The 17,371-nt window shown below is 38.2% G+C and overlaps 1 protein-coding gene across 1 annotated transcript in view; it reads left to right on the top strand.

Moving 5' to 3' along the window:
- The window catches only part of DGKI (diacylglycerol kinase iota), a 456,496-nt gene that overhangs the window by 291,667 nt on the left and 147,458 nt on the right, over positions 1-17,371 (top strand). The window contains exons 20-21 of the mRNA XM_073809968.1: positions 7,518-7,717; positions 12,977-13,039. Coding sequence (XP_073666069.1) covers positions 7,518-7,717; positions 12,977-13,039 — 263 coding nt within the window. The remainder of the gene's footprint in view (positions 1-7,517; positions 7,718-12,976; positions 13,040-17,371) is intronic.

Here is a 17,371-nt window from a genome sequence, read left to right as displayed (position 1 = left end):
GTACGGTTTTCATAGTTTCTGGGCATTAGAATGTGGGCATAGTTTTCCTGGTTGTTGTAGTGGGCATTATTCTAACTTCCACATGGTTTTCTTTGTATTTATCCTGTTTTAGGTTCATTGATCTTTTTGGAACTGAAGGTTGACCTTTTTTTTTTTTCCCTACAAATTTGGAATATTTTCATCCGTGTATTTTCTGCTCCATCCTTTTCTGCTCCTTCTGGCATTCAATTATGTGTACTTTAGATTGCTTGCTATTGCCGTATGGGTCTTGGGGAAAAAAATAAAATGTTTTAGTCTTTGTTTTACAGATTATGTAATTTGTATTGCTCTGTTTTCATGTTCACTGACCCCTTTTTGCAGTGTCCAGTTTGCTCTTAAGTCCATTCAGTGATCATTTCAAAAAATTTTTCTTCCTCACGGATCACATTTTCTTGCTTCTTTTCATGTCTAATACAATTGATTATATGCTGAATAGATGATATATTGTATGGAGTCTGGCTTTTCTTTTATTGTGACCTAGTTGATACTGTTTCAGCATTATATTCTGTTCAGTTCCCTTCTTGCTTCACAAAATCCAAAAACAAGTCTGGTATAAGGGATGGATGCTACTAACCTAGTGTAAAAAAAAAAACAATCATCAATAAGATGTGTTTCTTCCCAGGTTTATACAAATTTATTTGATCCCAGGATATGTTGTTGATTATATGACTACACTATATTAACTCTGTCATGATATTACAGATTTCAGAGGATTGACTATTTATGGAAATAGCTTGAAAGCATGAAGATGATTTTTTTCCATCGTGCACCACTGAATTCCAGGCTAGATCTCACTGTTGGCAGAAAAGCTGAACAGACCCCTTTTGTGGCTTTTTTGCCTCCCATGAACTCACCTTAATAGTGAATCTACCTCTATTGAACAAAAATGGAAAAAGACATAAGTATACAATAAACCCCAGTGAGAAGGAGTACTTAGGTTTCTTCATTATAAGAAACTTCACTTTTTCAAAAAATGTTCTTATTCATAGTATTTAATAATTGCTGGATTAATTTTAATGAGCAGAAGGAAAGTTTTTCAAATAAAGCCTTTCCTTTTTACTGTCCTCTGCTTCATTGTAGTTACTGGCTGTGCATTAGCATACAGCTAATATTGTCAAAGTTAGATGGCATGTGGTAGAATTTGAGAACATGAAATTACAGGTACAACCTAGAATCCTAAAATGCTAGTGCTAAAACAGACCATAGCAGCCTACCAAAACCTCATCACTTAACATATAAAGAAACTGAATCTATGGAATTATTTTTGCCATAAATGTTACTCATATGAACAATAATTAAGTAAATAGTAATACTATTGCTGGTGGTATTTAGACTGCTTACAGCATGTATTACAGTAGGATTTTAAAATACACCCATGTCCAGAAATGTTAATATTTGACAAAATGGAAAAAAGCAATAAAACTTAATGGCATTGCTTCGTGGCAATAAAACCGCTTGTAAAAACTTGTATAGAAAAATATGCCTTGAATGATGGTGCCACTGCAAATTACTTAAGTAAAATTTTTCATTTGGGGGACTAGGGTAGGGTGTCAGAGAGGGAAAATATCCCATGTGAGATAGTTCAGTTGAGGGAATTTAGTACAGGGGACTAGTTACAGGATGTTAGAAGAACTGAAAAGAGGTAACCCATAGAGAGCAATCCATGGATTAGCAACTGCAGAAATTCTCTGCCACCTCCAGGACTGGAGGGACAAAGGGAAAAGACAGTGTTATCAGCATTCAGGAGCCAGGGCCATTCAGCAGTGGTGGGACCTTGGACAAGTGGCCATTGATGGGCTGTGCAGTGAGGGTCATCGGGCAGGAGCTGGGACTCCAGAGAAGGGAATCAGACCACAAGAGTTGAGGTCATTGCTGGGGCTGCCTGTCTGTGCTGGGACCGTAGAGACAGGGTGGCCTGGGAAGAGTGCTTGCCAGTGGGAAATGGAAACAGAGGAGAAACAGCCACTGCCAGAGACACTGCTTGAAAAAAGAGAGCTAAGGAGAAATATATACTTGTGCTCTCCTCTCTTTCTACTGGCTAATTTTTATATTAATATTTATGTTTCTTGCTCCTAGTCCTTTAATACATCTGGGCTTAATATTTGTGTATGATGTGAGGTAGAATACTCATTTTATTTTTCTCCATTTTATTTTATTTATTTATTTTTTTGCGGTACGCGGGCCTCTCACAGTTGCGGCCTCTCTCGTTGCGGAGCACAGGCTCCGGACGCGCAGGCTCAGCGGCCATGGCTCACGGGCCCAGCTGCTCCACGGCATGTGGGATCTTCCCGGACCAGGGCACGAACCCGCATCCCCTGCATCGGCAGGCGGACTCCCAACCACTGTGCCACCAGGGAAGCCCCCTATGTCTTTTCTTATGCAAACACCTTTATTTGAATTGTATCTTTGAATATTACATGACTCAATATTCAATAAGGATAATCTATTGTTATGTTTTCAAAATATTCTCAGCCATTTGTGAACCTTTATTCTTTGAAATTAATTATAGAATCAGTTTGACAAGATTCTTCAAAATAGTATTTCTCATATTCACTTGGAATTACATTGAATTTATGTATTAATTTGGAGGAAATTCATATCATTAGAGTATTAAATTGTCCCATCCATGGCTATGGCGTGGTTCTCCATTTCTTTAAGGTTTATGTCTCCAGTAGTTTAAAACTTTTCTGCATAAAAGTTTTATTGCTTTATTTTTGTTGATATTATAGATGACATCCTATTTTTTATTATATTTTTACTTAGTTATTGCTAGAGATGGGGAGCCCTTGATTTTTTTATGTTGATAGTGTACCTTTCTTACAAGGTTTAATTTTTGGCCTGTGAATTTTCTTGGACTTTTGATGTATGGGATGATATTAGTGGAAATATTACAAGGTTTGCTTTCTTTCTTCCATGGCTTTTTCCTCCAATTTTATTTCCTTGACTTATTATGTTGGTCAAGACCTCCAATACTATGTTGAAAACTTTTGTTACTAGTGGATCATCTTGTCCCTTGAAAGGAATGCTTTGAATTTTCTTTATTCCAAATAATGTTTTCCCTAAGGATTTTGATAGATGACCTTTATCAGGTAAATAAATTGTGTTTGATTCCTAGTTTTCTAACAATTGACCCTAAAAGGCACTGAACTTTATTATTTTTTCTGCATCTTTTGGGATGATAATGTGGTTTATCTCACTTAAACCACAGTATGGTGAAATTATAATAATGTGTTTTCTTTTTTATTTTATTTTTATTGAGGTATAGTTAATTTACAATGTTGTGTTAGTTTCAAGTGTACAGCAGAGTGTTTCAGTTATACATATATATGTATACAAATATATTCTTTTTCAGATTCTTTTCCATTTTAGGTTATTACAAGATAATGAGTATAGTTCATTGTGCTATACAGTAGGTCCTTGTTGTTTACCTGTTTTATATATAGTTTGAGAAGTAATCTCAAACTCCTAATTTATCACCCCTCCCCGGCCCCCCACCTCCGCTATCCCTTTGGTAACCGTAAGTTTGTTTTCTGTGTCTGTGAGTCTATTTCTGTTTTGTAAATAAGTTCGTTTTGTACCATTTTTTTAAGATGCCACAAGTAAGTGCTATCATATGATATTTGTCTTTCTCTGACATTTCACTTAATATGATAATCTGTAGGTCCATCCATGTTGTTGCAAATGGAATTATTTCATTCTTTGTTATTTTCTGATGTTGAAGTATTCTTAATTCTTGCAAACCCGTAATGGATCACAGTTTAGTTTTTACGTAACAGACCAGTAAAAGCAATTAGCTATTTTTAAAATGATTTTGGTATGTGTGATTATAAATATAATTTAGGTTAAAAGTTTGTTTTCTGCTGCTGCCCTTATCTGGTTTGTTATTTCAGAAGCCATAGCATCATTTTCTAAAACAAGTTTTATTAGACACTGTCTTTCTATAAAACTTGGGTAGAATTACTTGTAAAACATCTAAGTCTACTTGGCACATTTTGGGGTTGGGGATGGAATGAGTAATGTTTTTGAAAACTTTCAATTTTTAAAACCAGTCTAATCTATCCAATTTCTGTATTTATTACACCAAATTTTGCAAATTATATTTTTTCCAGAAATTTCTATTATCTAGGTTTTCCAGTTTATTAACATATAGATCTTTATAACATTCTTGTATGACTTTTAAACTCTATTATATCTTATCCTCTCTTGTTTTATTTTTTAATAAAACAAAATAGTTTTCCATTTTTTGTTATTTGGTTTTACAAGACCACCTTGTTCGTCTTGAAAAAAAAAACCAAAAAAACCCAGATTTCGGTATTGTTGATTATCTCTGTTATTTACTGTCCCTGTCACTGATCGCTGCCTTGGGCCTTTTGTTACAGGACTGGGACTGGGAGTCAGGGGCCTGCAGCAGTCGGGAGGGGTTGGAAGACTTGCCCGTATTTCTGTTCTGATTTCCCAATCCAGGGTTGTCTGTCCTGTCATCTGACAGCAAGTGGAATAAGGACTTGAGTAGTAAGAAGGAGGATGAGACTTAGATGGAGAATAGTATTCCGGGGAGGAGCATAGTGCAGAAAGTCAGAAAACCTCACACCAGGGACTTCTCTGGTGGTCCAGTGGTTAAAACTTCACCTTCCGTTGCCGGGATTGTGGGTTCGATACCTGGTCAGGGAGCTAAGATCCCACACGCCTTGCAGCCAAAAAACCGAAACATAAAACAGAAGCAATATTGTAACAAATTCAATAAAAACTTTTTTAAAAATGGTCCACATCAAAGAAATCTTAAAAAAAAGAAAGAAAGAAAGAAAACCTCACACCTTAACTGTGGACTGAAAGAAAGTTGTTATAATGACTTTACGACAATAAATGGCAACGGATGCACTTAGTTCAGGGGCTATCCTTGTTTTCCTCCTAAGTCATATACTACCAGAAAGGCAATATTTGACGTTTTCACAAGAGTATAATACATGCTAGGTTGAACAGACAATTGAATATCTGTCATTAATACACCAATGTATTCTTATCAGTAAATGACTCATTCTAGCAAATTCTGGGGATGATTATGGTTATTAGGGCCTATGCCTTATAGGATGTTAAGTCTAGATTAATCTGAATGATGAAAAATAACTATTTCTAGTAAGAATTTTAAAAAATTACCTTTAACTTGTTCCAAAAGTAAGTGTTTTTGTGCTAACAATAATAGAACTGTCTTTATTCTGAAAAGCTAATTACTATAATTCCTCTTGTGCCTGTTCAGTGATCCTGGACTGATTCTGAAATGCCAGTGGAACTGCCACTGACAGCTATTTACCTCTGTTAATTGTGTTTGCTGTTAATCTATCACCGAGGCTGAGAATATGGCTTAAATGTTCTCTGTAGTACTGTGGAAGCCTTCTGATACCAAAGGGTTCGAAAGTATTTAAGCAATTTTCAGTCCTGTCAAACCCAGAGGAATAAGTTCATACTTAGCAGGTTCTGCATTTTTATCTGTCATTAGGCCTAGTCAAGACTGGGGGAAAAGAGAAGAAAATGGTATTTCCTCCATGGATGAAGGGATACAGTATGGTCAGATAAATATTGCCCTGAGAAGTGCTTGTTGAAGGCAAGGGAAATATTTTGGAAAAGTTCGGGAGATGAGGTAGTGGCTCAAGTCCATAGATTAACTTAAATGAGTCGTTTAAGTGCAGCCAGAAAGACCTTAATCTGAGTAACAGAGGATTGGGTAATAGGCCGTAAAGAATTTTAGTAAATTCTCGCCTCATTCTCCTCTGCCTCCTTGTTCTACTAATTGAATAAAATTGTATATAAAATTCACAACTGAGTGCTTTTTAACATCAAAGGTGTTCAATAATGAAGTATGTTCTTTACTTTTCAGTTTTTATTCTACTTTCTTTCCTCCTTTCTGTCCCTTTGTGTTCCTTTTCTCTTTGCATCCATACATAATCAGGTTTCTGTTGTTCAGATTAATGCAAGTGCAAAAGTAGTTCAAAGTATCAGATAAACACAACTATCTGGGAACCAAATTAGTGGAAATTGACTTCACAAATCTCAGTTAACAAAGTTTTTTCCCGTAGGTTTTTCTTTTTAAGTCTATCTTTTAGATTTTGAGCTAGAGTTAGTATTAACTTCTTTTAAAAGTTTGTTTACTTCATTAAAAATTGATACTCAAAATGTATTATAATAAAGCCTTACTGAACAACTGTTAGCAGTATCTACTAAAGTTAAAAAAAAAACTTACGGCATAGCAATTGTACTCATCTTACGTACCACGAGAGGGGATGTATCCACCAAGAGACAGACACAAGAAAGTTTATATCATTAATAGCCCCAAACTGGAAACAGCCAGATGTTTACCAGCAGAAGAGTAGGTAAATACACTTTTCTATTACTCAAAAATAATGATGAGCAAAAGATGTCAGACACAAAAGAGTACATATTGTATGATTCATCTTATATGAAGTTCAAGCTCAAACAAATTGAATCTATGGTATAGAAGTCAGAATAGTGGTTACTGATTGGTTGGTGAGAGGAGTATAAATAGATTGGGCAGGGACACATGGAAACCTTCTGGTTGCTATAAACTGCCTAAAGCCTGATCTGGATGGAGATTTACATATGTGTATAAAAATGTCCCTCAAACTGTATAAGACAATTTGGGCGCTATCTGTATGCATAACCAAACATATTGTCTGATTTTAGTTCATCCCTAAAAGGATAAGTGATACTAAAATATATATTAAAAAAAATTTTTTTTTTTTTTTTACTAAGGCAGAGAAATTATGCTACTTTGTTGCAGAATTTTAATGTTGGGTTGACTTTTCATTTTGTGGCTACTGTAGTGAACTGAGCTCTTACTGTCTTTGATTTTGATCCTCAAAGCTGCTTTACTCTAAAGAATGTTTTCAATTGAGGATTATTATTTTGCATTTCATTGATCTTACACAGATTTGAAGTAGTTTGAGGAGGTTTTAGGTAAAAAGGAAAAGCTTGCCTGAAGTTTGAAAAATTTTCTAAGGATGGGTTGCATATTTAAATATAATATATTTAATATATAATATATAACTATATATTATAATTATATATAAATATATTTATATAGTAAGTGTAGTATGGAGGCCGTCTTAAACCATGTATTTTATCTTTTTTATATTCTTTATTCTATGTACATTGGTTATTTCATGGGAGTAGATAACACAAAGAGCTTTTGTATTAAACTAACGATTAAGTTAAGGCTGAAAATACATAAAAGCAAAAAATGGCTATCAGTGAGGATCTGTGATCAAGCCGTCAAAATTTAGATATTTCAGTTTATGTGTATTAATGATTTATCCAAGGTTGCCCACTTTACTCGTGGCTAACAGCTTTCAGTAAGTATTTTTCAAAGGCCTTTTGATTATAGGCAGTGGGCTTGGGCTTTCTAGGTTTCCTGAGTAACTCGTAAGCACTAACCTCTCGCTTCCTTTTGCCTCTTGTCTTTATAGGCTGCCCTGCAAGTCGGGGGCCACGGAGAAAGGCTGCACCAGTGTCGGGAGGTCATGCTGCTAACTTACAAATCCATCCCCATGCAAGTGGATGGGGAGCCCTGTAGGTTGGCCCCGGCTATGATTCGGATCTCGTTGAGGAATCAGGCCAACATGGTACAGAAGAGCAAGAGAAGGACGTCCATGCCTTTACTCAATGAGTGAGTCTGCCCTTGCCCACCTTGGTGAACATGGAGACCGTGGAGAGGAGGGCACTGCGCATGTGCATGAGCAGGGGCCTCCCCGTGCTGGGAAAGGAGACGAGTCCAGGAAACTCAGCAGCTCCTTGGTCTCTCGCACATATTTCTTCTTCGTGTTTACTATACGGTGACCACACCCTTCTTTCAGAAGTTATTGCTGTATGATGTGTTAGACTGATGATGCTTTTCCACTGACCGCTTGAGTATATACTTACTGGGACCAGCAGAAAATCACTGAGTGATTCAGGGTCGTAAAACGTGTCCTGTCGAACGTGTTCTTTTTTGTTTAAGAAGGCGTGCTGTTGGCCTCCTCTTTTCCCTGGTCACTTGGAGAGCTGGTTTCTCCAGGTGCAGGAGGTCGGCAGAGCTGGCTTTGGCTCCCCTCTCTCCACATCGTATCCCCTTCTGCCCTTTCCCAATGCTCCCATTTTGGGGTCCTGTGTACTCTGATGCTTCAACTCAATTTTGCCATCCTGGGTGGCATCCTCTTGTCTAGATGAAACTTGACCCACGACTCAATGCCTAAACAAAATGTATCCCTCCTGGACCCTTTCCTTTCTTGGGTGTTTTGATAAACTGATTCGGACAAGGTGATAAATGACTAGATATTTTGAGTGCATTTTATAGAGTCCCTTAATCTAATTTCGATTGAAATGTCTTTTTGGGGTTGGAGAAAGGGATGGAGAAAGATGGGGATTTGGGGTATCTTTTAGAGTATCTTTCATATATCACGCACCTATGGCTGACCTGACTCAAGGTAAGGACGTTTTAGGGTTCAGCCTTGGGCCATTCTTCTGTCAGAGCGAGGGTCCCTCCAAGGTGCTCCTCTATTTGTGGCCTGTGATGCATGGTTACCTATTTGTACTGAATGGCTGGCTTCCTCTAGTGCCTGTGAAGGAAGGGCATGCTTCGCCATGTATTTATTGAGTCCATGTGACAAGTACAGAAGTGCCTAGAATGAACCGATGACACAGGTGTTATCGCTCCCTGCCAAAGCTTCACCTGTCTTTCTGAGATGGCAGATTTGAAGAACAGCGTTCGACAGGGCTCGTGACGTGTTTCAGTTTTTAGTGTCTCTGCTTCTAAGCTTGAAGCTGGTGTGAGGGATCTTCTCTCCTCTGCATCCTCCCTTTCCAGAGTCAATCTGGGCTCCCCCGGCACTTTTCCTAGATCGTTCTCCAGAGGGCTTGTTTAGTTGCCTTTTTCATTTTGTTTACATTTTGCAGCTAGTGAAACTCTTAGCTCATTTCTGCAGCTTTCTCTGTCCTCTGCCTTTACCACTATTAGGTTGAATATACACTTTGTGAGTTTCAGGCAGTGTGTCAGCAATAGTATATGGTTGATCATATTCTCTCTTGAAACATTAGAGTTAAGCCATGAACTATTGGTTTAAGGGAAAGTTCTGAGCTACTAAGTGAAAAGCCCTCTCTGAGATAGTCCACGTTGTTTTGGATCACTTGTAGATCGTTTGTTAACAGAGCTAAAAATTCTTAATATCTACAGGCAAACAGCTCCCACTTTCATGCCTGGTGCTTCTACGCTTAATAACCTTATGAGACATGAAACTGTTTTCGGGTGTTTAGTTTCAAACAGTTTTTGCCCTTGAGAAAGAATTTGTATTTGCTCAGAAACTGTATTAAGAATTTATTTGGGCTTTCTTCTCATATAAAAACAAATGGAAAGAGTTGTTTTCTTTTTGTACACATGGCACATATGACAGATGATGTGACTTCATAGATTTAGCCGGGAGGGTGTTCGAGAAGCAGCCTCGGGCTTCCCTGGTGGCGCAGTGGTTGAGAGTTCGCCTGCCGATGCAGGGGACGCGGGTTCGTGCCCCGGTCCGGGAAGATCCCACATGCCGTGGAGCGGCTGGGCCCGTGCACCATGGCCGCTGAGCCTACGCGTCCGGAGCCTGCGCTCCGCAACGGGAGAGGCCCCAACAGTGAGAGGCCCATGTACGGCAAAAAAAAAAAAAAAAAAAAGCAGCAGCCTCAACTCAAAAATGCAGTTATTTCCCACCAGGGGGCAATGGTGTCTCCATCCAAGCAGCCTCAGGCCGTAGGAAAGACTTGCGTGAAATGCCAGTAATAATATTCTGTCCATTTCTTAAAAGGACACATATAAATCTTAAAGATTAGCCAAGATCTTTATTACAATTTATTATTAAAATTATCATTCAACACATTTTTAGAAAATCTCTCACCACTACTCTTTTTCACCCTCTGTAATTAGATTGCTTCTTTCTATTTCAGTAGAAATCTTTGTTTGGAAATCTAACTTCTTCTACTGGATTTCCAAGTGGAGTTTCCAGTTTAAGGGCGGCCTGGCCACTAATATCTTCTTAAAAGTTTTCTTCCACCTTCTGAGCCCTCCAAGCTTTTCTCTGTTTAGGCCACAGTGTGCAAAGTTCACTATTGCAGCCAAGGCAGAAAGAGATAATTGAAAGATAATTCTTTCTTCCTTCTTCCCTTCCTTTATTTTTTCCGTCCTTCTTTCCCTTTTTTTCCTTTCTCTCTTTCTTACTTTTTACTGTTTCTTCATCATTTGCATGCCTTCTTTTTGAAGAAAGAGAGCTGTTTTAGTTTAAAAACTTGTGTGTATCTGTGTTAGGGGGAAGGGAGTCAGAAAGGGGTAGCTTTTCAATTCATCTTAAGGACTTATCCTCCTTTCACATAGCATGTTAACATGAACTTTTGAGATTTTAGGGCTGTGGCCCCCTTTTCTGCTGAAATGCTGGTGTTCCTCATAGATTTGCCCCTTCTCTGGGAAATCACATCTGCAGCACAAGTTCCCTCTATGACGGATAAGCTAGTGTGTCTCAGATCTGTGTCTTCAGCTCAGGCTTTCTTCTAAAAACTGAAGACTCATACCCAGATATCTTAGTTGACATCTTTATCTGCATATCTCATAGTCACCTCCACTTTTACACGTCCCCTGCGTTGTTTGAACTCTTCCTTCTGTTTATTTCCCACACCTTTAACTCTCACACCATCTTTCCCCTCTGCTAGTCACACAGCCTTAGCTGCGGAGCCGTATTCATTACTTCTCGTCAGCATTGCTAAAATCTGCTCAGTTCATTTCCTTGTTTCCAACGTTGCTGCCCTTCACACTGTGTCTTTTCCGATAGACTGGTTAGAATGATCTTTCTAAAAATGTAAAACCTATATTCCTTGGCTTTACCGACCTTTTTGATCATCGCCTTGGTCCTCTCCTTCCTGTGCTCCAGAGCGTATTGCTATTTCTGGAGCAGTACGGCCTGTCTCGTGTATCATTATATTTTTGCCCTCCTCACGTGCTTTCATCTGCTAGCCCCTGCTCAAGTTCAAACTCCATCGAAATATCACTTTCCCTAAGAATCCTTTTCTATCCGCTTCTAGCTATTAAATACACCACTCAGCGCTCCTATAGTATTCTCGTCACTTCTCTCACACCATTTATCAAAACCAGTGTAATTATTGGTTTGCTTGTCTCCCCTGCTCTGTGGGGAGACCCCAGGGTTTTCCTCACAGGGTCGCCAGTGCCTGCTAGTGTGTCTGAGACTTACGGTTACATGTTGAACAAGGGACTCGCACGTGGATCGGTTCTATAATGTCCTATCTGTTACGTTTCTCAGAAATTGTTTCTAAAGTAACATAAATCTAAAACCTCGTGAATATAAAAATAATACAGAGAATGTCTTGGTCACATTTTATGGCAGAAGTGGAAGATATATACTTAAGAATTTCGAGATCTGGTGCATATGGATGGCTGGAAGAATTCCCATGAGAAACAGCTAACTAGGAAGCTTTCATGATGCCAGTGGATCTTCATGTAGCAAAAAGGAAAACAATTTTTTCTAAAATAATTTCTTGCCTTATGACCCTATTTGCTGTTACTATATATAAACTGAAAGGCTAGGCCCGTTATGTTCACTCTCCCCTCCCCTCTCCACCCCATTGGTACAGGAGAGTATGTCGTTTATGGCTTATGAATCTACTTGAAATAGGACTCCAATAAATTTCTTCCCCCCTAAAAGTAATAGAGCAGATTTGTTTAGGTTCATATTCATGTACTAGTAACATGACAGCCAGATAAATTTGATTATGTTCTCTATTTGAAAGTCACTTTTGAGGGAGATCAGACATTCTACATTACTCAGGTGCATAGGAAGATCTCAGCCTGCGTTCACTAGCAATTAAGACAACATGGTTAAGGGTGATTGTATTATCCAGGGGCAAGATTTCTAGTTGGCAAACCTTGGGCAACCGACTTCCAGCATCCTGGGCTGCTGAGAAGTATCATTGGTTATAACTGATAGCCCGTTCAGGATGACGAGGAGTTAATTCATGGGTGGCTTTATATGAGAATGTATGTACCCCGTGGAAAAGAGGGATGGGGGGGTACGTCTACTGCAGTTATAGTGAAACTGTTCAAATGGTCGAAGAGAGTGAAGAGAATAATGATGTAACAGTGACAGGAAATTTGGGGTTTAGTTTCTTCAGTTCCACATTTTTTCTTTTCTGGTGGCCATCGAAGACCCTCTCCTTTACAAAAGAAGGGAGAGCAGAGAGAAGTCTATGGTTTCACTCGTCTACCAAGAATATGAGTGGAATTACAGCATCACTGTGATAAAATTAGGCTTTCTTGGTATTACCTTGGGATTTCTTAGAAAGCCTTCTCTGTTTAACTGAAGGAAGTTAAAGTTTTTGTCGAGTCGCTCTTTTGAAGACGGTTGTCCTTTGACATGAATATTCCAACAAAGCCCTGGAATCATGAGGACTATGTTAAAGGATTCAGTTTACCTTGATTCTGCTCTGAGTTGACTGTGCCAGCCTACCACCCGTGTGTGTGTGTGCGTGCGTGCGCGTGCACGCGCGCACAGATGGATGCCCAGTGAGACCTAGAGCCGGAGAGGACCGCGGTAACCCTCTGCCCCGCAGCCCCGTGCAGCATCCGCGCTCCTCCAGCATCTGCCGGTGCCCCGCCTCGTGCTCCAGTCTGTGGCTTGCCTGAGAGCCGGCCCTGCCATGTGTCCTGTTGGCTTCGTCGCTATCACTGGCTTTTTGATTATTTCCGTGGCTGGCTTGATTTTCTTTTTCTTTTCATTTACTGTTTGGTGATGCGCTCATTTAATTTCTGTTTAAATTTTGTGTGTCTCTCTTTCTCTCTCCTGGCTTGTTCCCCTGTCTGTCCACGCTGTTTTGCTGACTGTCTTCGCTGCTCATTCCCTGCTGCCTCTAGTGTCCATCAGGTGCAAGCTGCGGACCTGCGGAGAGTGTCTGCCCCCCCAGGCTCCTTCACCATGTGAGTACAAAGCCGTCCCATTTTTACATTGTGTCTCTCACCTTCATCTCCTCCTCAGGGACAGACCACCTGCACCCTCTCCCTTCACAGGTCCGCTTCTCTACAGAGAAGCCCCTCACTGTAACTGTCTGCTTTAGCCCTTCTTTGATTTGAGATGCAGCTGTGAAATTCTTTGTGTTCTATCTGTCTCAGTCCTCTGAGTTCACAGTTTAATTTTTTGATTAGGTACTTTAGGGTCCAGAGTTTCATGGGGTTGTATAAAATTCCATACTAAGCATTGGTTTCTGTGGAAAGTCTGTAAACCCGTTAGACCATTCCATTATCTATGGCTCAGAGATGACCTTGAAGAAGCTCCCGCTGCACTTGATTCTGTGGACGGACCCCAGAAATTATGCATGGAGCTTTGATTGTAGGTACGTGCATCTGTGGATTTTTCTGGGTTGAGGAATCCATAGTTGTAATAAAAGATCAATAACCCAAAGTTGTTAACGAGTTAGCAAAGTGCAGTTCGTACGTAGTAGTTTGTACTTAACACACTCTGTGCTTTTATATTTTTCTGGTGAAAAACAGAAAGAAAATGTTTTTTAGCGCTTCACTTCAGGACTTTTTTTATGCTGTTGCCTCTGTCTTGCCCTTCTTTCTTTTCTCCGCCTTACATATACTTTTGTTATGTTTCAGGTACTGTTACAGGTGCTTTACACAGGTTAACTAACTTACTCCCCCAACCACCTTATTGCCATATGTGGTATTATTATCTCCATGTTATACATGAGGAATCTGATGCACAGAGAAGTTGAGTAATTTGACGAAGGTCACACAGCTAATAAGTGGTAGACTGGAATTCATACTCCCGCAGCCTGGTTTCAAAATTCATGCTCATAACAATTTATAATCTGCCACTTTTCATCTATCAGTGTCCTGTGTATTTCTCAGGGCCCAGCTGAATAACTGCCTTTTCTAAGAATTGTACCTTGATTCTTGCTGGCAGAACTAGTTACATCCTCATTGGAGTTCACTATTTACACTACTATTGTACTTATTATAGTTCTCAAGGTATAATCGATCGGTACTAATTATATTAGCTGTATATCTGTGTGTATCCCACACTACACTTAGGCCACTTGAAATCATTTGCAGTATCTTCTTATGACCCTTTGTGTTCCCAGCCTTGATCACAAACCTTATCACAAAGTATTCTGAAACTAAACAGAATTGTTGGTTGGTTGGTAGAATGAATGAATGAAAGAAGGCATGTCTGAATAGAACTCTGCAATATCTAACATCTAGGGATATGCAAAGTAATTCCTAAAGTTCAGTTATGTATCATTTTACTTTCAACCCTAGTCTTGTGGATACACGTTTATTTACTCATTTATGACAAAATATTTTTCCAAAAATATTATTTTGAACTTGCTCTGTGTCAGACACTATTTTCTCCTTTGTATTTAGTGGTGAGCACAACAGCTCTATACCTTCATGGAACTTACAAGTGAGCGGTCAAAGAATCAGTAAGAAAATAACATTTAATTTCCAATTTGGAGGCTATGCTGGGGTATATTACATATACCCCATAAGGCCTGTTCAATAAATTTGAGTCCAGAGAATGGCTCTCAGTGATCATTATTTCCAGCAGCTCTATTGATAGAGTTCAAGGAATTGAGAGTATGAGCAATAGGAGTCCAGGTGCTAGTTGTCATGTTTCTATCACCTTTTAAGTTTTAGTTGTGTTTAAGTTTTCCTCGTATAATTTGAATGAGGCTCGTTTTTTCTTTTTCCAGGTGTGTATGCTATAATCAGGTGAACTGTCATGTTTATTTTCATGGCATGTAACAGGCAGTCCACCTAGATGTGGCCACTTAAAACTTGAATATTTATCTAAAATATTTTATATTTGTATGTGCTATATTAATTACTGCATATTATAGATTTTATGTCTATATAACTGATGAAAGGTCTATATAATAAAAATTAAATTCGAGTATTATTTTAAACATTCAATAACAGAACTCTGTCAAATACAGCAAGGAGCACAGAGAAAAATCCAAGCACAGTGAGTGTTGTATCTATGTATAATGACAGTGGCAGCTTAGCTTAGACCCACTCTCATGCTGCTATTGCAGCAGTGTTTAAGAATCACATTAACCTTGCTCTGGTCCTCACGAAAGTCAGGACTCCAGTATCTTGAGCTAAACTTTGTCTTTTTTTTTTTTTTTTCTTTTAACTCTTGGATCAGCCATTCTCTGCTCAAAACAATTCTTTTTTACAGATGATCTTTCCTTTGGGAGAAGCCTCTCTTTCTGCTGTTCCTAAAGTAAAGTTGCTTTTCTAAAGCAATTTAAATTATCCTTTCTCTCTAGCTTTCTAATGACTTTTTTAGTTAGGGAGGGAGTCATGGTCTTGACAGCATAATGCATAAATCATTAGGAATGGCAACATACAATTAACGTCTGCGTACATGGGAAATTTCAGCTTTACACAAAGAAGAATCTTGAAACTTTCATTTTGATCATATATGACCACATATGAATGCTAAATTTTAATCAAAGGGATTTAGTGGCTTCATGAAATAGAACAAAATAAAGTAAATAGAATATTTCACCACAAATTTTATGTACTATAGCTTTTTTTTTTTTTGACATCAGAGAAGAGTTATAATTCCCAGACTTGGCATATGACATAATTTGTAATCTGGGCATTCTTACTTTTTTTCCTTTTTTATTGAGATATAATTGACATATGACATTGTATCAATTTCAAGTGTAAACATAATGATTCAGTGTTTGTGTCTATTGTGAAATGATCATCATAGTAAGTTAGTAATATCCATCACCACATGTAGTTACGATAGTTTTTTCTTGCGATGAGAGCTTTTAAGATCTCTCTTAGCAACTTTCAAATAGTCAATACCTATAGTCACCATGCTGTACATTACATCCCCAAGACTTATTTATTTTATAATGGTGTTATTTTAAATTTATTATTATAATAAGTATTTTATATTTATTATTTTATAATGGTATTTATAAAGGTATTATATAATACCTTTTAACCCCCCTCACCCATTTCACCCTTGTCTCCTCAGTGTTGCTCAAAGAATTATTAGGCCAACACCTCAATTAATAAATTCATTATAATTAAGTGACTTCATAGTAGAATCCTCATTGAAGACTACATACATGCACTGTGTCTCATTAATCATGATATTCACATTAAATGGTCATGCTCAAAAAGCCCCAAAAGGGGTGTAACTGTAAAATGAGTCTCTGGAACGCTTTCAACTTTTACTGTTGCTTTTCATTAAGTTCTGTTTCCCTCCTGCTCTTCCCCTACCAAAATGAAATAATGTGAACTGTTCACACCTAATTTATTCATTTTTCATCTTTCAAAAATATTATTCAGTGTCTGCTTTAGATATCAGATACTCTGTGGGATACTGGAGATAAGAGATTAGAAAGCTAAGGTTTCTGCCTTGGAGAAATGAACACACCAGGAACAGACCCACTTGTGTTGCCTACAGTGCAATTACAACGCAATGTGACACGCATCCAAATGGAAATTCTGGTTGTACTTCCATGTGAATAAATTTTTTTGGACTCTTTATTATATTTGTTTTTGTATTTTAGTAATTAAAGTTGATATAGGTCCAAATTGACTTTTTTGATATATATTTCTCACTTTTAAGACATATGGATTCATGTAACTGGCACCATAATCAACAAAATGGTTCTATCACCCCAAAAATCCTGTTTTGTAATCTATGCCCTTTATGGTCATACCCCCGAATCCCTGCATCTCTCATCTCAAACTCTGGCAACCACTGATGGCTACAGTTTTGTATTTTAGAGAATGCCCTATAAATGGGATCATACAATATCAACCCTTAAAACTGGTTTCTTTGAGTGAACATAACATCTTTGATGTTTATGAGAGTTGCTGCATCTATCATTCCTTTTTGTTGCTGAATTGTATTCCACTGTATGGATGTTTCTGTTTATTTACCTAATAACCCAGAAGGACATCTGGGTTATTTCCAGTTTGGGATGATTCTGAATAGAGCTGCATAAACCTTGATGAACAGGTTTTGTGTGAACGTAAGTTTTCGTTTCTGTAGGTTAAACACCTAGGAGGGATTCCAGGGTCATATGGTAACTTCATAAGAAACTGACAGACTGTTTTCCAGAGTGGTCTTTTCATTTTGCATTTGCACCAGCCGTGTGTGAGAGTTCCTGGTGTTCCACATCTCTGTCAGCACTTGGTAATGTCAATATTTTTACATTTTAATCATTCTGAGTGTCTTTTCATGTGATTATTTGCCATCTTTTATACATTCTC

Source organism: Tursiops truncatus, chromosome 9 (assembly GCF_011762595.2).
Source record: "Tursiops truncatus isolate mTurTru1 chromosome 9, mTurTru1.mat.Y, whole genome shotgun sequence".
Lineage (NCBI taxonomy): Eukaryota > Metazoa > Chordata > Mammalia > Artiodactyla > Delphinidae > Tursiops > Tursiops truncatus.
The sequence above is the reverse complement of the archived record's forward strand: the minus strand, read 5'-3'. Positions and strand labels throughout refer to the sequence as shown.